The sequence below is a fragment of the Lycium ferocissimum genome, unplaced genomic scaffold, assembly GCF_029784015.1.
Source record: "Lycium ferocissimum isolate CSIRO_LF1 unplaced genomic scaffold, AGI_CSIRO_Lferr_CH_V1 ctg3216, whole genome shotgun sequence".
NCBI lineage: Eukaryota > Viridiplantae > Streptophyta > Magnoliopsida > Solanales > Solanaceae > Lycium > Lycium ferocissimum.
Window position 1 is genome coordinate 40,387 of NW_026725366.1, and position 22,931 is coordinate 63,317.

The 22,931-nt window shown below is 37.2% G+C and overlaps 1 protein-coding gene and 1 pseudogene across 1 annotated transcript; one reads left to right on the forward strand and one right to left on the reverse strand.

Annotated features, from left to right (window-relative positions):
* The first annotated feature begins 251 nt into the window (after positions 1-251).
* On the forward strand, positions 252-7,640 carry LOC132043995 (F-box/FBD/LRR-repeat protein At1g13570-like). Its single transcript, XM_059434479.1, has 4 exons — positions 252-1,036; positions 1,142-1,322; positions 1,427-1,593; positions 7,490-7,640. The coding sequence occupies exons 1-4, from the start codon at positions 252-254 to the stop codon at positions 7,638-7,640; spliced, it is 1,284 nt and encodes a 427-aa protein (XP_059290462.1).
* Positions 7,641-16,028: 8,388 nt separating this feature from the next.
* LOC132043998 (TMV resistance protein N-like) lies at positions 16,029-22,696 on the reverse strand (annotated as a pseudogene).
* Between the last annotated feature and the right edge of the window lie 235 nt (positions 22,697-22,931).

Here is a 22,931-nt window from a genome sequence, read left to right on the forward strand (position 1 = left end):
TGATTTCAATTACAATACACCTTTATTTCTTATGTTGATTTCACAACGCGAATAGGCATTTTGTACAAATAGTTTGGGGACTCCATGCTTCATGTTGTTATTAATTTACTGCAGGTTCTTTGTGATTATTGTTATAAGTGCTCCTTTTCTTCTTGTGTTGATTTGACAATGTGAATAGTAGTTCCGTCCATATAGTTTGGAGATTCCTTACCTCCTATTGTTCCTTATTTTCTATAGGTTCTTGGTGATATATGATGCCTCATAAGGGAAGAAAGCATTGTTTACTGCCTGACGTCCTTAGCAACCTTCCTGATAATGTAAAAGATGTCATTCTGATGTGTCTGCCTTGTAAAGATGCTGTGAGGACAAGCATTTTATCGAAAAAATGGAGGTATAACTGGTGTAGACTTATAGAGTTGTCGCTTGATGAATCCCTTTGGGAAACAAAAAAGGACTTATTAAACCCTACAATTAAATTTACCAAGATTATCTACCAGCTTTTAACCCTTCATGAAGGACCCATTACTAAGTATAGCCTCGACATTGGTTTTCTAAAATCCTGTCCTAAGATTGACAACTTCATATATTTCCTATCTAGGAATCACATTCAACAACTTGTTCCTCGGCTCTCGGGGGGTAAACTGTACAACTTGCCTTCTTCTGTTTTCACATGTTCGCAACTAAGGCATCTAACTCTTCATAACTGCTTAATACATCCTCCGTCGGCCTTTCGAGGATTTGATAAGTTAATTAGCTTGGAAATATGTAGAGTCACAATTTCCTCTGAATCGCTGGAAAGTTTAATATCTCATTGCCCGTTGCTTGAGCAATTGGTTCTGAGAATCCCAGAAATGTTTATCATAGTTGAAATTAATGCACCCATGCTGAGATCGTTTGATTTCACAGGCTATATAAGTTCTGTCTGCCTAAAGAATGTCCCTCGTCTAGTAAAAGCATCTCTGGCATGTTGTGAATTGTATGTACATGATCTTGACTTAGCAGAGGTTTTCGAGTCTTGTTCTTCTCTCGAGCACCTTATCTTGCCTTTTCTAATATCGAGGTAGATGTTGCTTCATGACTTCATTGTTATGCACTTTAGCGGATGAAATTTTATTTGTGATGACTTAATCTTGAATTTTGATAAATTTTTCCTAGTTTGTTCCTGGAAAAGATATCAAGCACCAACAAGGCTTCCATTTGATATTACCAGTGTCAAGATACTTTACCTGCTTGGTATTATGCTGTTTAAATCATCATATGAGCTCCCATATGCTCTTTGCTTGATAAGAAGCTTCCCATATTTAGAGTATCAAGAAATTAAGGTTCTTAGGGCTTTGACTCTCTTCTTTCTTTCTTATTTAGTGGACCTTTTCATTATTCTTGATTCACAATGATCTGAGAGTTGACTTCTTGTTTTATTTCTTAGGTTTACTATGAAGATGAAGAGAATGATTGTATTCTAGAATGCCTTGAACTCGAACGTTTCTCAGATGTGACATTTAATCAACTTAGGGAAGTTAAGCTAGAACGCTTTGGAGGAACCATACCTGAGATGCAGCTTATCAAGCTTTTGTTAGCCAACTCACCGGTGTTGGTGAATGTCACGTCCCAAATCGGGCAACGTGCTGGCACCTACCATTTCCAACCCCGGTAGGCGAACCCTTTCCCAAATCATTCATTCACCACAATAAAGTAATCAAGACAACCAAATATAAGTCTCTAACGTAGATAATAATAATGATAAGTGAATAAGTGCAGAAAATAATACAACAATCCCAAGGAATCTAGTCTAAGGCCATACAAGAGCCACTACTACAAATACTACAAGTCGAATATGAATACAAGTCTGAAAATGGAATACTATCTCAGAATATCAAAATAAGACAAGTAGCTAAGAAGAGGCATTCGGGCAGCTAATCCATCCAAGTGCTCACCTTGGAATGCTCATCAGACGGCCTCGGGACTCAGTCACGAAGCGCAGAAGTCGATTCGATCACAAACTCTGCACTCAGAAAGAATGCAGCAAGGTAGAATCAGTACAACAGCACGTACTGAGTAGGCATCATAGGCCGACAACAGTTAGAAAATCATATATATAAGAAAGAGATTGAAAAAATAGGCATGCTCACAATCAGATAAAACTCAACACGGCAAAATATTATCTAGTACCAAATCACCAAGTCTAGTAAATCACCTCAAATTCCACTATAAGTCCGAAACACAATCTCAAGAACCACTATCAAGTACATATAACACCAAGATCAACCAACAAGTCCAATACAATGTCGTAGATAAATATGAGATGAATGCAATGATACACACACGCTTCGGGCCGAATATCTCGTCGCCTCGACAGTCATGACCCATAGGGGACCGCTAAGTCCATGTACCTGCTGTGGCGCATAGCCCGATCCAATAGTCAATGTTGCGGAACGTGCAACCCGATCCCAGTCAGTGTTGCGGTACGTGCAACCCGATCCAAGTAAGTGTTGCGGCGCGCAACCCGATCCCAAAATATGTATAAATGAGTGAATGCATGATAACAATGCCAACAAGAATCAATGGTGCCACAAATGGACACAAATCTCACTCATAATATCAATATCATAACCTTTCTTTCCTTTCCAACAACCGCAATCCTGATAAATATGCTTTCTGACACACAAGTAATCACTAAGCATCAACTCTAGAATCAATCACGTGGGACAAGCCAACAACTCACAGGTAAGCAACAACTCACAAATAAGCAACAACTCAATAGAACATAATAAGGCGACCAACCATAATCAACAATAATACCAACCTAAGTATTCCATCTCAACTTCATACCCGAAGGTTCACATGATTTCTCCAACAATCACTAACTCTACATATGATCCGCTAACCGAAGTCTAACCAAAAAGGTAAGTCGTAACCTACCTGGAAAGCCGAATAGGAGCCACGACCCGTCACACCTTGGCCTTTCCCTTTCGTAGAGCCTCCAAGTACTCAAATTCTATTCATAATCAAATTCTATATTAAAAACCACGAATAATGACACCCGTATTGCTATAATTCTAGTTAGGTCAAATTCTAACCCAAGGAATTTGGGGAAACGGGCCCACAAGGGTAAAACGGGAAATTGAAAGATGGAACATACAATTCAAGATCTAGGTGATCAACCCCACTAATCAATTGCTAAAACAACTTAAGATTACGCCTAATTCAGATTTAAAGCAAAACCCCCAAATTTGGGTATGAACCCTAATTCTTCAATCCTCAATTTAGCCACTAATAATGGAAGAAATAAGCTTAATAACAAGAAATTCATCAAATTCTATGGTTATACTAGTCAATTTCACCATCAATTTCCATTTTAGAAGTCTAAACCCATCTTAAGAAATTTATCACAAGACTCTCTTCTCTATCTTGATTCTAGTGATTCTAAGCATAGATTAGGGATCTAGGAAGGTAAATGATGAAGTCTAGGGTCATAGAACTTACCTCCAAGAAGATTCAGTCCACATGTTGATCAATTCTCCCAAAGAGTGCTTAGAAAGTGATGAAAAGAAGTGGTAGGGTTTAAGGGTTTTAACTTGAGAAAAAGAAAATAATGCTGCCCTTCAACGGCTGCAGCGGTCATGGGAAACGTTGTAGCACACACGCTATGGCATACACAAGGCTCGCTATGGCAGCCATCACAATAATCCATAGGCCGCTATAGGGGCAAGGATACCTTTACTGCAAGCTAGCCATAGCAGTTGGCATGACCGCTATGGCGGCTAGTCACCAAATCACCCAGTCCGCTATGGCCATCAGTCCATCGCTATAGCGGGACCGCCACAGCGGTTTCTGGTGCCACTACAGCGGATACACCAGATATCAGAAAATTCTGGTTTTGACCAATCTCAACCCGAAATTCGACTATCACCCGAGGCCCCGCAGATACAAAACAAAGATGCAAACACACATAAAAACGTGCTACGAACTCACTTGTGGCCTCGGATTTCCCAACGGGGGTCTATTTGACCAAGTCAACCCCAATGGCCTAAAGCCAAGTTTCCAACCCAAGTTCCAAAACGCTCCTAATTGCATTGGGAACCGAACTGAACACACTACCAAGTCATAAATGACCATCCGGACCTCTCAGAATTGACGGAATTTCGAAAAAAATCCGTTTACCCAAAAGTCAACTTCGTGTCACACCCCGAACTTACTAGGGTGTGATGGGCACCCGACCCCATGCTCGGAGCCGAGCGAACCCGCTGACTCTTATTGCTCACATATTCTCCTTGGATGCTTAAATCAAATAAAGGCAAAATACATAGTAATACTTCCAAAATCTTTTTGTCGTTTCTCAATTTAAACTCGATGTAAGCATAGTAACATAATGCGTAATAAAAATATATTAGCTAATGGACTCATTCTCAAAACTGACACTCAACTCACGACTGCTACGCAAAGTCTCTAACTTCGAACAAATCGCACGATAAAGACATATGATCGACTCGGCGGCCTCCGTACAAATGGAGCCTACCAACTCCGCCGAACGTCTTCTCGCAATAGCTCTTACTTGTCCGAGTGTACCGCGCGCATGAAACGCAAATGCCCACGAGAAAGGGCGTCGATACGAGCAATGTACTGAGTATGTAAGGCATGTATAATAATATACGAGAGATACATAACGTAGTTAATGACATAAAAGAAATATAGAACATATCATGATATAGGAGAGCAACCTGTACGTATGAGTGTCCATTTTGGCGAATACCATGCATGCTTAGTGCTGCGGAACGTGCAGCCCGATCCTCATATCATATCGCTGCGGAACGTGCAGCCCGGTCCATATACATATATAATATAATGCTGCGGAACGTGCAGCCCGATCCATATACATATATAATATAATGCTGCGGAACGTGCAGCCCGATCCATATACATATATAATGCCGAGGAACGTTCAGCCCGATCCATTTATCCACATATCCCGCGTCCGGGCATCCCGCGTCCGGGATGGTATCATATTATACCAACCGATCGAAAGTGGCTATGCGTCTATACGCCCCCCCCCCCCCCCCTTCCCCATATACATATACATATACATATACTTATACATATATCATGTCATAGCATATCGTGTCATATCATAGCATATCATGTCATATCATATCATTTCATCTCATATCATGTCGTGTCATATCATGTCATGTCATGTCGTGTCATAGGCATTTTCTCATATCTGACATCATCATTGTCATCATAGAATCATAGTCATTGTTCTAGTCATAAGAACTTTCAAAATCGTACAACTTGGATTCGGAGAAGAATGAATACTTTGGAAAACATTTAGGAACTTTTGTGAAGAAAATCTTGTCTTGGAATCGAGGGATTAGTTAAAACAACTATTATTTAGTAGTCAGAATGATGTCCAAAAGTTTCCTTTAACTGCAATACGGAAATAAGCCAAATGAAGCCATAGGAGGAAATTAGGAAATAGTGGGCTCACCTCGAGTCAAATGAGGCGGCGTACACAGTTTACGTATAATACGCTTCATGACATGACTTATGAGAGTCTTAGGGTAAGCGGATCCTATTCATGCAAGTTCTAGGTATTTAGACAATTCTCCCAACGATTCATAAGCATTTAATTCAATTCTACTGAATGAATAGTAGTCAAATTCAAGCTCGGGTTTCTAGAATTAGAGTAGTCCCCGAGACACGTATTCAAGCCTATTACATCTAAGACATGCCAAAGGAAGAAGAGTGAAGCCTTACATACCTTTTCCGCCTCTTACATTACTCCAAATCCCAGTTCCAAGTTCGCCAGAATCTACAATTTGGTCACATTTACCAAACGTCAATTAGAGTATTTAGAAGTTGAATCTTAAGGTAACACTTGCCTACCGAATTTCGAAAGATTTCCGTAAATACTCCATCCCACCAAGTTCAACTTGGCCAATCTCAATCAACAACAACCCGGAATTCAACCCGCCAAACCATCCACAATAATGCCAATAATCAACAATCATAATAACAATATCAATACTCAATTCACAACATGTTCAAGACATTCCAACCAAAATCTTCCAAATGCCATAAGAACACCAACAATACATTTATTTCTTTCAAACTCATAAACTATATCAACACTTCCATATGCTAACAACATCATTTTCATCAACTCAAGCGACTATATTAAAATCACATTAGGTTCTAAATCAGCCCACAACAATTACGACTTTCATTTGAGTCATCAAACCTTCATTTTCATCACATAATCTACAACAATCAATAACCAAAATACTATATAAAACGAGTTCATTATATTCTACCACAACCAGCCCCCACACGGCCTAGTCTTCAACATGCATAATTTCCATGAAGTCCATTCATTTCTACATACCAAGCATACACAAACCATCTATAATACATACTCCAAACATGCTAAATAAATTAGTTTTTCACTTCTATAACATGCTACATATACACGGCCACACCATACAATACCAAAATTTCATGAACTTCATTCCTTTATACATCACATACACACGGTCACTACTTCCACACCACAACTTCATGAATTTTTATTCACTTCCACACTCCACAACATATACAAACCATGCACAACACATATAAAATAAGATTGAACCATACCTTTTTTTCCTCTCCCTTTCTCCACTCGGCTAGAGTTGCTCTTTGCAAGACGAATGATTTTCTTCTTCCAACAACTACTCCACGTCGACGAGGACCTTCCAATTAGTAGGAAGGCATGAAGAGAATTATTTTTCATGATCAACTCCCATGGGCTGTGTTCAGCCAGCCCATGGCCGATGGCTTTCCTCCTTCTTTTCTCCATCTTTCTTGAAATTTCCAAGTGGTAGAGATGATGAATTGTGCCTTGTTTGTCATCACACACATATATATATTTATTCATGGCACATGGCTGATCATGTGCAGCCCCTTGGACGTTTTTTCCCTTCTTTTGTTTTCTCCACTTTTCTTCAATTTTCTAGAAATTTCATTAAGTCCTAAAAGATGAATAAGTCTTGCATGGTCCTCTAATATCCACATATATTTACATAAGTCCCTTACAAATACATGGTGTACACATGTGCCATTCCATGGCATGAAAATATTGGCCAACCATATGAGTGGGGCCCACATGACCTCATGGCCATTCTTGGCTATTTCATGAAATATTTTTCCAACTTTTTGCCTCCAATTTCTCCTGATCCCGAATTTACCCTTAATGCTCCACTTCAATGAAAAGGACGAATACGCAACTTCTACATTCTAAAAAAAAAAAAATTTAACCTTGTCCTTAGCTTCCCGCCATTGTCTTAAAATATTCAAATGTACAAAATGCGAGGTGTAGCACTTCGGGTCAAATGAATTCCACTTTAAGGCTCAAACCTCCAAAAGTCACTCCAAAACCCTCCCAATGACCTTGGGAAAGGGTCAACAGGGGTAAAAGGGTCATTAGCACTATAACGACCAATCGGGTTGTTACGGTGAAAATGCTAATCGATACACGTGATCTAGATGATGAACCTCTTGACACAAGATTAAAGATATTCGCTGAGGTATCAATATTTTTGCGTGCATCACCTAAAGCAGAAGTAGTCTACATAAATTTAAGCAGATCAGGATCTTTGGCTTAGAAGTTAAAATTGAAATGAGCGAATTCAACGTTGATGTAGTAATATAATACTGTATACTGTATTTTGACTGGTCCTAGCGTCTGTTCGGAACATGACCATCGCTAGATAGATGTTTTGATTTCTTTGTTTTGTAATAACATTGTCATTACATGTTTAAAGATTTTTACCTTGACTGCCTGCCCATGATTCATGAATGAGTTATCAAATGTGGCTTATGCATGAATTGACATTGTGGCGGTTTATTTCAATGTTATGTTGTGGGGTTGCAGTGTGTTCGTTCTCTACTTGGTCATGCTTATTTATGGCACAACTTGGAGGGACTTAAGAGACCAAGCTTTTATTTTCTCCTTTTTGTCTAAAAAGTGACTCAGCTTTCAAAATTACTTAACCAAACAAATGATGATCTACACTCATTTGAATCCCTTAATTTTCACCCTATGCAAGTTTCAAGACTTAAAAGTTTTTAAATGTGAATTTCATTTGGAGCTATGAATGACTAAATATTCGTAAGGGTAGTCTAACCGTCGCAAACTGCACTTAGACCGCCGCTTTCTATAATATATGAAGGGTAGTCCAAGTTGCAGCTAAATGAACCAAAATTGCCGCTAAATTCTTTAATATCTGAGGGGTTTTATAAATTCACTTAAAGATCTGCTAACTGCTTCAATATGCGCTTCTTTGTTGGAAAGATAAACAATACATGTTTAATAGCAAATACAATAATTTGAAGCATGCACTTTAGGAATTTAAAAGGTCCAAATATACTCTTCAATATGTTCCTATGTGGCTTCTGCCGTTAGTGTAAGGGGGAGTTAAACCTTTTTTAATTATTCAGGAGTATATTTGAGACAAAAATTAACGTTAGCGGTATTATGAGTCGATCTATCTGTCTATATATATACTAGTTTTTGGACACGTGCGTTGCACGTGTATTTCAAGTGATTTAGTACAAACTCTTGCATAATCATATAAGATTGTTGAAGCATGTTATTGAGTAACAAAAGACAAATTAATAAAGTACAGTATTTATATATGAATGTGATACTTTGTTAGCAACGTGACAGTTGAGCTCAAAATAAGCCAATATGAAATATGACAAATAAAATAAACATATCTCAATGCTCGTGCTTGTGACACCACTGTCACCATTGCAACACTCATGGTCATATACAAAAAAAAAAAAAAAAAAAAAAAAAGTAACAAAATGAATTGGAATTGAAAATTGCGTCGAGAGTTACATCAGGTACAAACCTAATGAAGCTGAAGCTTTTTCTGACAGCCTCTTAATTCAGTAGGAAAGCGGCTTTTTCTCAAACATGTTTTATTTTCAATTTTTAAGACAACATTTTGGTAGGTAAGTTGTTATAGCGAGTAACAAAACTCGAATTCTATATATCCAAATTCAATTTCTGTTTATGCTTTCCAAAATGATATTATCACAATTTCCTTATTCTCATTTAACTTCTGTCGGATCCTTTCTGAGAGCATGGTTAAGTACTCTCCTCTTTTCAACCATGGTTAATTACTCAAAAAATGTACTTAGGAAGCATAGATATTTTTATCATTCATCAGGATCCTGTTCCTCAAGGATTTTTCTTTAAAAGCAATAATTAATAACCTCAAGATTAGGAAAAGACTCAACACAGATAATTCAATATATTTTGCTAGCAAATAACTGTAATTTCAGTAGTACTATAAAATTAAAATAAGCAGAATTTATTCCTGTAGGAATGAACCATCACAGCCTAACTATCATGTCTAATTTTTTTAACCACTTCTGATAGATGGTTATAAAATAGTTTCAATCGCAGCGTTTAAGAGCAAAGAGAGTTGATCATCATTCCGCACCACAATATATGTATAACAGAATTTACCGTTCCGGCCATTTCTTGCACCTATAAAAAACCCGAATATTATCACTCAAATGGATCGAGCAAATCAAACATTAAAAATCTTAACTTAATCTAGACTTAATGAGAATGTAGCTGGAATTTGTAAGGGATTGTACTCACATACCGACGGAAGCATATGCTGAATGACTAATCAAAAGTATGTTTATATAGTGTAGGCTTCAATGTTTAGTGGTAAAAACTTTTTCATGTTCCTCAATTACTTAATTGGATTCTTTTCAACTTCTCATTAATTGAAGAAATACGTTCAACTACAACATTAATTGAAAGTATAATGTTCAGCCATCCCGTCAGAAAACAAATATCTACAAGCCAATGTTAGGAATTGTTTGGCGCACTGCTTTATCTGTTATCATTGCAAAGCAAAGATGTCTTATAAATTACTTCCGAATGTATTTGAAAGGATAGTCTTCATTTTCAAGGGATGATAATTGCATTTTTAGAATAAACATAGTCTTGGTTGCACAATAGCCGATCATTATTTCAGCATTTATAAGACGTTGTGAAAGTCTTTACATATCATTCTTGTGCCATTATAGAACCCATTTGTAGGGTCTAAATCCTGAGAAACGTGATGGATGCATTCTTTTACATGTCCGCTGCAGGGGTGGAGCTAGGTTAGGCCAAGGGGTTCATCCCAACCTCCTTCGGTGAAAAATTACACTGTATATACAAGGTTAAAATTATTTTTATGTATATATAGTAGATGTTGAACCTCCTTGGCTTCTTCGTGTCTGTACATTTTTATATTTTTGAAACCCCTTAGTAGAATTTTTGGCTCCACCACTGGTCCACTGTACAGTGCAAGTGAAACTGAGCTTATTAATTGTTTTGAGAAATGCATCATATTTAGAACCTAAAAAGGGAAGAAAAAAAGAAAAAGATCATTGTCGAAGTGATTTGAAAATAACAATTTATTTGACCCCAACGGATCTTTGGTGCATGCCAAATTTTGGTACTTCCAAACTCTCACAGAATGTAACACTAGTATAAAGAGAAGTAATTCTAAATGTGAAAAGAAGTTATAGTAATTCGTTTTTTCATACATAAACTTCCGATCGTGATTTAAGTTTTTCAAGAAGATTCATATGTAACAAAAGTAAAGAGCTGTGAACATGGAAAAGTTTGTACCTGCTTACATCAACTTTGATTCACATGTTCTTCTGCATTACTTCGCCTGAAAAATTCAAGTTAAAAATGGGGAAAATGAAAAGAAAAAAAAAAGGGAGATAGATTGTGAATAATTAAATAACTAACGGGAAGATAGATTAGAGATACACGTGAATGGGAATATAATGTGGAGATAAGAAAACGACTTACGAAGGAGAGGCCGCCATGGAAGAAGGCAGAAGGAAAACTTTACATACTTGCAATTATTCTCTATTGTTTTTTTAAATGGTGAGGGTTAGGCATATTCTTATAAATGTCCATTTAAAGTATGATTAATTAATGAGCAGAATTTAAACATATCAGGTAAGATAATTCATCATTAGTTTTAATTTGTTAGCAGGAGGAAACCAAAAAGTTTTGCAACGGAAAAAGTAAAGCAATTAATCGATGTAGAGCTTAATAGGATTTCATTAAATTCCATTCACCTTATTTATGTATAATTCATCCGTAAGCTGCTACAGCCTACAATTTTTCCCTAGTAACTGTTTGGTCTAGCAATTATATAGAACTAGTTAATTTATCCGCGCTTCGCGCGGCCATCCATTTATCAATTTAATTAATATGAGATTAACTCTTTTTTTATATATATATATATATATTGCTTGATTTTGTCAATATGGGATACTATGTTCAAAGCACGATTAATATAACATTGTAGTTTGTCTTTCGTATATTTAAAACTTTATTATATTAGTGTTTCATTCTTGATACGCATGGTGTTTAATATGAGGCCCACAATTTTTTTTAACATTGTTTATTTTTTTTAATACGGGATTCATTTTTTTTTTTATTGCTTGATTTTGTTAATATGGGGTCTAATTTTTTTTTAAAGTGAGTTTGGATGTGATGGGTTTCACTTTTTAGGGGGGACCAAAATTTTTTTTTTTTTTTTTTTATTTTTTTATTTTTGTGGGCCTATTTAATATTTGGGGGAGGGGGGGGGGGAATTTTTTTTTTTTTAATTTATGGGGGTGTTTATGGGGGTGGGGGGCCAAAATTTTTTATTTATGGGGAGGGCCTGACGGACGTGACGAAGAGTGAGTAAAACTCACTCTTCTATATAGTAGAAAAACTGTAGGTTTTTGGCCTTTGCCGTTGGGTCACTGTTCGTCTTCCTACCTATGCTCCTCTTCCCTTGTCTCAACTTTTTCTTCATTTTGGGTAAAATTGTGAATTCGGATTTATATATCATATATTCTATCCGTCCTAATTATGTTGCACCATTTGACTAGGCACGGAGTTTAAAAAATAAAGGAAGACTTTTAAAATTTGTGGTCCAAAATAAACCTTAGATATTTGTGTGGTTGTAAATCATCTCATAAAGTTAAATTGTTTCTAAATATAGAAAAAAGATGACATTCTTTTTTGGACTGACGACAGAGGAGTAATTCATAATTATGGTCATAACAAAGGTGACGTGTCATTTCAGAGAGAATATGAATCTTATCTATTTTTTCCTCATTTGTTTTAATTTTAGCACTAATTTTTCAATCTTTATTATCTTAAATAGCTCGTAACTCATGCCTTCATTTTCGTAATTGTTATTCTATATATAAACTGACACTCAACTTGGCCTTAGCTGGCAAGTAAGCGCTCCAACTTTTGGGATTGCACATATAGACATCTCAACTTGTCCCCACTGTGTATCATGGACACTCAATGCTAACGTGGCACATAAATTTTGGAGGTGTCTAGAAGATCATTTTGCAAGTTAGAGTATTTAACCGACACAGCGGAGACGAGTTAAGGTGTCTAGATGTGCATTCTCAAAGTTGGAGTGTTTAGTTACCAGCTAAGGCCAAATTTGAGTGCATGTTTATGTATTACGCCTTCTTAATAATAGCCATAACTTCTATTCCTTTCATTTCCAGAGGTGGAGCTAGACTATAGTTTATATGTCTGGCCGAATCTAGTAATTTGGTCCAAATTCTGTATTTAAATTTAGAAAATTATTGAATATGCATAAATTATTAATCTAGAACTTAGTAACTTAAAATGACTAAATCCCGAAGTCCCAAATCTGGATCCTGCCTCTGTATACATACCTTTAGCTATACCCAAAACTTCAGGGGCGGCTCAATGATGTTGGTGGCCTAAAGCAGAAATATATCAAAAGGGCCCTAAACTTATTTCGTAAAATTCATAGAATTATATTGAGACACAAAAGAATCCCAAACTTTTTATCTAATGGTAAGAGCACGCACATCACAATTCTGAACTTTACCGTAGGCAAAAGCATGGTAATTAAGTGTAGCAAGATAGAAAAACAGGTCTATTATCCATCGAGTTTCTAACTTTGCGTCACTTGATTTTAGTTATTTCTTTGTTAAAAATATGACAAATGTACTTGATTTCTGATGAATGGATCAAACATGACAAAATTAAGTACCTAATTCAGAAAAATCGAAAGCAAAATCATTAAAAACGTGACAGAAAAATGAGTGTAAATATAGAAAGAAAAATTAGAATCAACAAGGAATATTAATATACTATTTAATTTAATGAATTATTTTACCGTTATTTACTCACTCATCTGTACAACTTCAATCAAACTAAATAAAAGTTTAATTTCTTTAATTATTCATATTAATAATAATACATAAATTATGTGTTATATATAGTAATATAATACCTAGTATTTTTATTAATTTTGGGGCCCTAAATATTTGGGGGCCTATGGCAAAGGCTTCATTTGCCTTACCCAAGTAAGCGCTCCAACTTTTGGGATTGCATATCTAGACATCTCAACTTGTCCCCACTGTGTATCATGGACTCTTGATGCTAACGTGGCATATAAATTTTGGAGGTATCTAGAAGATCCTTTTGTAAGTTAGAGTATTCAACCGACACAGCGGAGACGGGTTAAGGTGTCTAGATGTGCATTCTCAAAGTTGGAGTGCTTAGTTGCCAGCTTGTTTGAGTACATGTTTATGTATTATGCCTTCTTAATAATATCCATAACTTCTATTCCTTTCATTTCCAGAGGCAGAGCCAGACTATAGTTTATAAGTTTGGCCGAATCTAGTAATTTTGGTTCAAATTATGTATTTAAATTTAAAAAATTATTGAATATGTATAAATTATTAATCTAGAACTTAGTAACTTAAAATGACTTAATCCCGAAGTCCCAAGTCCTGGATCCTGCCTCTGTAGGATTGAGCTCCTCTCCATTTTCCCCAAGTTATATCTTGGATTAGAGACACATGGCATGGATTAGAATTAATGGTCAAGATTTACTTGACTAAAACAAAGCCCTAACCGTGATTACATAATTAATAACTTATCCATTAATATATTAGAATATTTTTCTCTCTCTAGCTATTTTACTTTTCCTACCCAGTAAAATATCTTTTTTGATTTACCCGATTATTTTTTGCCATTTAATTTTTTTTTCATTAGACCCATTATTCAATTGGTGATATTTTCCATTTTTTCAATTATGATGCTTACTAATTCACATAATATAGACCCCATTATTCAATAGGTAATTATATATTTCTGAAAGAATTGTCTATATTCTGAAAAATATCACCATTAAAGAGTTGTCATGATTGAAAAAAAGATGGATTATTAAAATAGGATGAGAGATAAAATATTTTAATATATTTATAGATAAGTTATTAATTATATAAACTATAGTTAGGACCTTGTTTTAGTCAATTAAATCTTAGTCATTAATTCTAATTCATGCCATGTGTTTCTAATCTAAGGTAGAATTTGGGGAAAATGAATAGAAGGAAAATGGAGAGGAGTCTAATCCTGCTTCTGTATACATAACTTTAGCTATACCCAAAACTTAAGCTACATCCTTAAACTACCACTATGAACAAAAACCATCCTTGAAGTGCCTTAAAGTTAGCAAAAATCGTCCTTTTGTTAGGCTTCGCTAAAAACTAACAGATCCACACCCCCCCCCCCCCCGCCCCGCCCTTCCTTGCAAGTCACATGTGACATGACTTTGTTAATGCATTTTTATTTTTATTTTTGGTGATTTCAGTTTGTACGGTGGAAAATTTTGGGGTAGATGTTGCTAAAACATCTAGTGGATGACGAGAGGCTGTCAAAGATACTTTCAACTAGCTTAAGTCAAACGATTTCAACAAGTCGGCATTTAACTAGGAGAAAGTTTTTGAGCTACATCGGATTTCTGGAAATAGTTCCTGTTTGGTCCGTTCGCTTTGTGATGTGAGGCGACTTATAGTTCTACTGCCTCTTTCATGGACATGTTTTGACAAAGTTTTCTTTCTCGGTGCACATTTATCTGCAATTGGTTTTCAAACCAGCTACTTGTCAGAAAACGGAAGATGTGGTTATATTTTAAGATGAATTTTGAAAGGGATAAATTATTGCATACCAAGTTATTTCTTGAATCTCTTTCTTGGGCCAAGCATCTAGTTGTTCTGTTACAAACAGACGAGACCTCTGCCCTTCTTAGGTAGTGTTCATCGGTTTTGTTCTCAAAGTACCATCTTCCCAGTTACCATTGAAAAAGTAATTCAAAACCAGAGTAGAACTTGTTAGAACCACTTATAAGTAATCCAAATATAGAATACTACTTTATCAGTTCAATGTCAACAAGACAGTAGACTGTAAGATTTAAAAAAAAAAAAGGAAAAATTACATGACTTTTTTTGAGAAATAGTTAAATCCATACACTTCGTTATCTTTAGTGATCAATTATCTGCTTCTTGTTATATTATGAGGGTCGATTATCTGCTTATGTCTAAACAATTTTAACGTTAAATCCTAAATATGGCTTCAAAATTATTTTTTACCTCAAATAATTTTTTACCCACTAAAAATAACAACCCAACCCGAATTTTTTTTCCGACCAAGGGGTAATGGGTTGGGTCCGTATCACTTTGGTTGGAAAAAAAAAAATTCGGGTTGGGTTATTTTAGTGGGTAAAAAATTAATTGAGGGAAAATAATTTTGAAAGGCCTGAGATGATGCTTGTACGTAAATGTTAGACATAAGGCATAATTGACCCCACAATATAACTTGAGAAGTATAATTAGCTTTTAAAGTATAACGAAGGGTATGGATGAACTATTTCCCAAAGTTCAGGGGTAATTTTGGCCCTTTTTCGTTTAAAAAATCGCATATTCCTAATCCAAAGGAGCAATCACAACATCAGATGATCATTACTTAGTGCAAACAGTCTTCAGAGCAAAGAGCTGCTAAGTAACTTTTTCGCTTAACTATCAAGCACTCAATGTTTTTGCAAATTTTACAGATTTGCAAATGTTTTTGCAAATGGGGTAGAGCTGCTAAGCCCTTAACTCTACCACAGCTAGTATTATGTCATTTATCTGATGTAATAGACAACTAGATAACACAAAGAGGCTGTTCTTATTTCACCTTTTCCCTAAAAATTGAAATATAAAAGAAACTGAAAGCGATCACGAGGGAGAACGAACCTCCACTTCACCCATTGTCTCACGTTGTGCTGCATCTTCAATTGCTTCATCTTTCTCCCGACCTCCCTGCCATAACAAGAGAGGTATTTGTATTTAAAAAAGAGATGTCCCCAAATATAACAAACAGAGAGAGCATCAAAAGGAACTATCACTAAATTCTGAACTCATGGATCAGCGGCTACCTTTGTGGGAATAACAACACTTTGCTATAGGATTGAGGAGGGAAAATTACATTATATTTGTTTCTATGGATCTTTCTACATCCTCAAATAGTTCCATAACTCTAATGTTTGCCGCAGAATACATGCTATAAGTAACAGTATGATTCCATTCTGAAAATGCTCTCTGATGCATCGTTCAGAAAAACTTGTGAGCCTTCCCGTAGTAACGTTTTATGAATGGAGACTTGACCCGAGATACATCAGGAGAATCAAGTGAAGTCACGGGATAAAATTTACAAGACTTAATCCTCTGTATGCAGCTTTGGCTTCATTGTTTGAATTTTGGGTACGAATACAGGTTATTCAATGTGTATATGTAGATGCAAATGGGTAATATGGAGGCACCTAAATATGATTCCTTGTGCAACAATAACTTCTTTTTCATACTGTGCACCCACATAAATAATTTCCATAAAATACAAAGATTTTTTCCTAAATTGTTTTGGTTAAAATATTTTCTTATAAGAGACCAACACCTTTTTAGAATCTATACTAGAATACTACTGCTAAAAGGGTATCCAGCTTACTAAAAAAAGCAAGTTTTGCTGAGGCAAAACTTGTAGAGTCTGGACGTCAGACGTGTGCTTGGAATAAACAAAGTTAAACAAATTACCTAGCTTGTGTGACCTACTCAATATTGTGAGTTGTGACAAACTAAAATATTCTGTCATGCAAGCGCTGCTCTAACTAATGCAATGTTACATACTTTAGCGATTATCAACTTTAAAATCTCGAGACATATTCCAGACAGACTTCTTTCCATCTCTCACCCTCACTTTCTGCCTCAAAGATTGGATTAATCAGTAGTCAGTAATGAAACTATGACTAAGTCTGGTACTTCTGTGATTAAAATTCTAAATGAAACTGAAATTTCTCTAAGCAGGAACATTTAATGAAAAAAACATACACATATTTAATGCTTTTCTTTCCTACAGTGTTTATTTTATAAAACGTTGTTTTACTCCCTCTATCCTAAATTGAACCTCCACGTTTAACTTTGGGAGAAAAAAAAAAAAGGCAGTCCGGTGCACAAAGCATCCCGCATTCATGCAAGGTCCAGAGAAGGGCCACACCCCAAGGGGTGTGATGTAGACAACGTACCCTAATGCAAGCACCCCAAGCATTAGTGACTGCTTCCACGGCTTGAGCCTGTGACCTATAGGTCACACGGAGTTGCATGTTTAACTTGGTACAAATATGAAAATGCCCTACAAAAGTGTATGGCTAAAGTTAGAGCATGATCATTACCTTTCGACTAGAAAATCTTTTATTGCAGAAGTGTTAAACTGAGCCATCTCACCTTTTGACAAGAAACTTCTGGTTTTTCCTCCGCATCTTCAAATTCTTTCCCCGTTGATCAAACTGTGGGAACAACACCTGCAACTGGAGTTCGAACAAACTCGAGGAGCCACGGGGGCCGGCGACCGGCCGCGCTCCCCGGAGTCCCGAAACCTCGCGGCTACCTCGCCGGGGAGTCTCGCTCCTACACGAGTCCCGGATCCCTCGTAAAGAGCCTGACATGCCCTCGCCCGAGACATCCAATCAAAGTAACTCGAAGACGGCCATGGCATCCGGGGAAACTCACAGAGGCGGTGAACCGGCGGGGAGTTCGACCCGTACCTCCACGGCATCTCACCTCCGACCCGGCCACCTCCTGGAGACGATCACGAACAGGATCATGAACGGCTGCGGGCGCTCTAGCGACGCGGGCCCCAGCCCGGCCTTGACCTCTACCTCATGCCCTACCTCCCCTAACGGCTCGAGAAGCAGGTACGGGAGCTGGTGCTGGACCCTGACCACCTACTGCTGCTGACCGTGTTCTCACCATCTGTGAGAGACCGAAACAAAGAAGTCATAGAACACATTAGAAGTAATTACGCACGATAAGGAATAAAAGACAGATTTTTCCTAAATGCCCTATAGCCTCCCGAAGATAAGTACGGAGCTCTTCGCACGCATCCGCGAGACTCCAATAGACAGTGTCCTTGTATTGGTGAGATCAATTAACCTAGTAGCTGATACCAATTTGTCACGACCCAATTTACCAAGTCGTGATAAAGACTAGTACCACCGTACTTGTAAGCCAACACAAACCATTAACAACCCAAAATATAAGGAAATACTAAAAGGGCAATTAAATCATACAAGTCAATTTCAAGTCTGAACAATCTTAAATAAAAATACTTAAAAGTTATTACAAATCTTCCCAAAAACTGAAGTCACCAAACACAAGGACTACTAAGAAGTACAAAGACTCTGAAAATACATAAATAGAACTGTCTAGAATGAAGAAAGACAGAATGTCAATGATAGAGAAGAGTCCGGAGCCATCAAGAACAATGGTGCTCACCTCGGTCTCTTAGCAAAGGCTCTAGCAGGCAGCCTGATAGTCACGAGCTCCACTAGTACTGAGGACCGAATCTGCACGCAAAAAGGTGCAAAGAAGTGTAGCGTGAGTACAATAAACAACGGGTACTCAGCGACATCGTTGATCGACCCTTTCCAGAAAGGAGACGAGGGTTGGTTCATGATATCACAACCACACTAGTCTGCCATTAGTCCATAATACCAAATATCACAGTAACAGCTAAACCATATAACAGATAGATTTCAAGATAAGACAAGTCATCAACCAATAATCACACCAACAATATAAAGTATGGATGAATGAGATGCAAATGCAATGCAAGGCCTGTTTCCACTTCCCGATATACACACGTTCGAATGTCAACGAATTGTGACCCATGGGGGGCTCATGAGGCCCATATATCACCGCTTCGGTAAATCCTCGGATCACGGTCTCATTATATCATATCTCAACAATCTGCCTCTTAGCCAATCGGACTCATTTGTCAACGGAACACGCTAAAGCATCATCACTCGTCCGGAACTAGATCCCCTCAGACTCACAGTCATATCCTCAAATAGTATCCATGAAATACGTATAAAGTATGAATATGGCATACCACAAGTCAAGAACAAGTATATAAGCATGAAATCCATTATTATATTCTCAATATCATACGGGCTTCACCTTTTACTTTCTTTTTATTTCAACGAGGATATATGAGTGATATGCACGCAAACAGATAAGACAGGCAATAATAACAAGAGGCATAAAGTACGGACATCGGAACCCAATCACAGATCTAAAGGATCGTACTATTCTATCAGCTAGTGCCTAAAGCATGGCATTCAGACCAACTATAAAATTGAATTGCGCAAATACCCATAACATGATGACCGGTATCCGATGCTAGTGCTCGTCACCTCACGAGTATCGGAACCCCCTTAATCACCCCATAACCCTCTTATTAGATTTATTTTAGCCAACCACAAGTTCAAGAAAGAGTGCAAGGTCTCAACTTGCTTGGAATGGCGAATATCGAATCACAACGCTCTCTTGCCAAGCCAAACAATCTTCGAACGATCAAAGTCTAGTCAAATAGGGATTATATGTTAGAGTATGAGTCTATCAATACCCATATTGCTACATAATTCCAAATCTCCAAATTAAGCCCTAAAATTAGGATCCCGAACCCAAAAGGGAAAAACAGTAAATTGGACCTAAAATCATGATCCTCATACTTAATATAACTTATGTACCAAAAATCAACCACAAATAATCAATAATTCATGCTCAATTATCAAAACCGCTAATTCTTAGGTTGGGTTCCAAAACCCTTCCATTCCATCTTCAATCCAAAATTCCAAACATTCTAAGCATGGGTTATGAACCTAAATCATGGAAATAATCAAAATACCAAATTAGAAGACTTACCCAATGGTTTTCTCCTTGAAATCTCTTCAATCTTCTCCAAATTCACTCTCAAGACTTAAGGGTATAGAATGAATTGCCTAAGGATGGAAGACACTAAATGCACATTCTGTTCAGCGATTCGCGCACCAGCGGAAACGCACCGGCGGACAACTCCTCGCCGAGGCGCAACCACCAGAAATATCCCAGGTCAGCAGCAGCGGAGGATGCCGCGCGCTGCGACCTCGCTGCTGTGGGAAAATCTTCGTAGCAGCGAAACTAGGGCAGCTCACCAGATTCTCGCTCCTGTAGGACTCCTCTCGCTGGAGCGCATCTGCAGGGGCGGAACCAACCTTGAGTCAGCGTGCACACCAGAACTAGAAAAAATCTAGTTTTGACTCTCACAACCCGAAATCGCGAGACTCTCCCGGAACTTCCTCGATACAAACCAAATATGCAGACACATGTAAAAATGTGCTACGAACTCACTCGTGCACTCAAAAATCCCAAAAGAGGTATCGTTGACCAAGTCAACCCCAAACGGGCAAAAACCAACTTTCCAACTAAATGACCAAAATGCTCTCAAGACCCCCGGGAACTGAACCAAACACTCAAACAGCCTATATTCGACGTTCTGAAGCTAATGGAACCAACGAAATTCTCAAAATGACACAAATACCCCCAATGATGCCTAAAGTCAACCTAACACTTAAAGATTCTTCAACTTAGCAACTATCCAACTTAAGATATTTCGGCTATCTCGGGAGTTGTCCCAACCACACCCACTACATGACAATCCGAAATAAGTAAAGGGGCGGATTCACAAAGGCAAAATAGGCAAAAATGAGAAAACAACCAAAACGACCTAACGGGTCGTTACAAAAGAACCCCAGAATTTCAGGGCTAAGGGGAGGCCTTTAGCATGATTTACTACATCCAAAGTTAGCTTCTCAAAACACTCATCTGGAACTTCTTCCTTGAAAGCATGTTGATTGAACAGCTTAATGGTAATCTAGTGTAGTCACTTCATATACTACATCATTCTTCCTTATCAAATAATTGTCTCTAGTTGTTGCAATAATTCTACTTCCATCGCCATACCAATTAAGCTTGCCTGCTAGGTAATCCAAATGGTCTATGTGATCTATGTCATCAAGCACAATTAGAACCTTCTTAAAACGAAGTCGAAGAGCCATCATGTGCTTCCCATCCTCCTTATTATTCACGTAATTAGCTTTTTTCCTTAAGAGTTCCGAGAGAATGATATTTTGCAAAGAATGCATTCCGCATTTGTTTTCTTTAACATCCGCAAGGAAACAAGCAATTTCAAATTGATACGAGAGTGTATCATAAATGGCTCTTGCAATTGTCGTGTTACCAATCCCCCCATGCCCCAGATCCCCATAATCCGAACATCATTGATTCCAATACTTAGTAGGGATTTGACTTTCTCTAAATGAGTATGTATTTCCAAAACATCTTAAAAATAAGATAAAGAAGTCTTGCCTAATTTGGACGAAATTTGGTCAACAATTAGCTGAATATTCAATGATTCGTTCCTGCATAAATAAGAAGATTAATTGAGGATAAACATAAGAAAGTCAAGTATTTACAAGTGTTTCATATTGTTAGTGAGCATAAATATGATAAAAAGACTAAGAGGTCGTTTGGCTTAACTGGATGTAAGTGGCTTTAAGCACCAAGTGTTGAAAAATGAAAAACACTTTTTTATGTGGGGGAGGTGGTTTTATAAATAAGCATCGCATGTTTGAATAGAAATGCTAAAACTGAAAATAACTTGTTGATGCGTTTGATTGAAAAAGTGTTGATAAACACTTTTCCTTTAAAAATGACTGAAATCCTTAAATCTATTAGCACCATAAGGGAGCTGGTTACTACAAACTTTCAAATAGTTTAAATTCATAAAAAGGAAATGAATACTTGACATAAAAGTTGTTTGTAAACACATAATTGTAGAGTTAATGTGGAGAACTATTTGTCCTAAGTAGTGATGCCGAACGAAAGAGAGGGTGCTGATATTTTTGTTGCATATATTTTTTTGTACTCAACCTAGGTGGATGTCATATCCTATAAGATTTTACACGCAACAGGTAAGGCAGTCCTCCATCTTTTTACTTTCTTCGTTCCTTCAAAATCATCCTTAATACTTCAATTCGTGTTTGGCAAATGCTTCTGCAAAGCTCTCTCTTTGGTATCGCATTGTTGCTGGATCCACATCATAGAACACCGGAATGACTGTCTGTCCATTTTCGTCCTTGCATTCCATGATCTTCACTATTTCATCCAAGCACTACCTCGATGTAGCATAATTCGTTGAGAAAACGATGAGGGCAACTTGAGACTCTTTGATAGCTTTCAAGAGCTCTTCTGGGATCGAATCCCGATGCTCTAGCCTTTTATCATCTTGAAAGGTGAAAATTCCCCAGTTTCTCAAGCCTTCAAACAAGTGACCTGTAAATGTTTTCCAAGTATCTTCGCCTCTAAAACTTAGAAAGACATCATACTTCCATCGAAGATAGTACTGTGAATTACTCGCAGAAGAAGATGATGATGCCATGGATTCGGTTAATTGTCTGAAAAGAAAAATAAACTATATGGTTGTGGCAAGAGATCAATGGTGATACTTCCAACAAAGTTATATACAGGAAAGAAGAAATAAACAAGTACCACTTGAAATATGAAAGCTTCTATGAACATGGGCTCTACTCCAGTTGAATAGATTATTATTGTTGGATCTAGTCAACTGATATTTTGGTACGTTTCATTGAATATTATTAGAAGTAATAGTAAAT

Excerpts from the sequence above, each read along its gene's own strand:
- LOC132043995 (XM_059434479.1), top strand. The coding sequence starts at position 252 with ATGATGCCTCATAAGGGAAGAAAGCATTGTTTACTGCCTGACGTCCTT. Across the intron at positions 1,037-1,141 it reads TGTTCTTCTCTCGAGCACCT|TAAATTTTTCCTAGTTTGTT; the intron begins TATCTTGCCTTT and ends CTTGAATTTTGA. Across the intron at positions 1,323-1,426 it reads TAGAGTATCAAGAAATTAAG|GTTTACTATGAAGATGAAGA; the intron begins GTTCTTAGGGCT and ends TTTATTTCTTAG.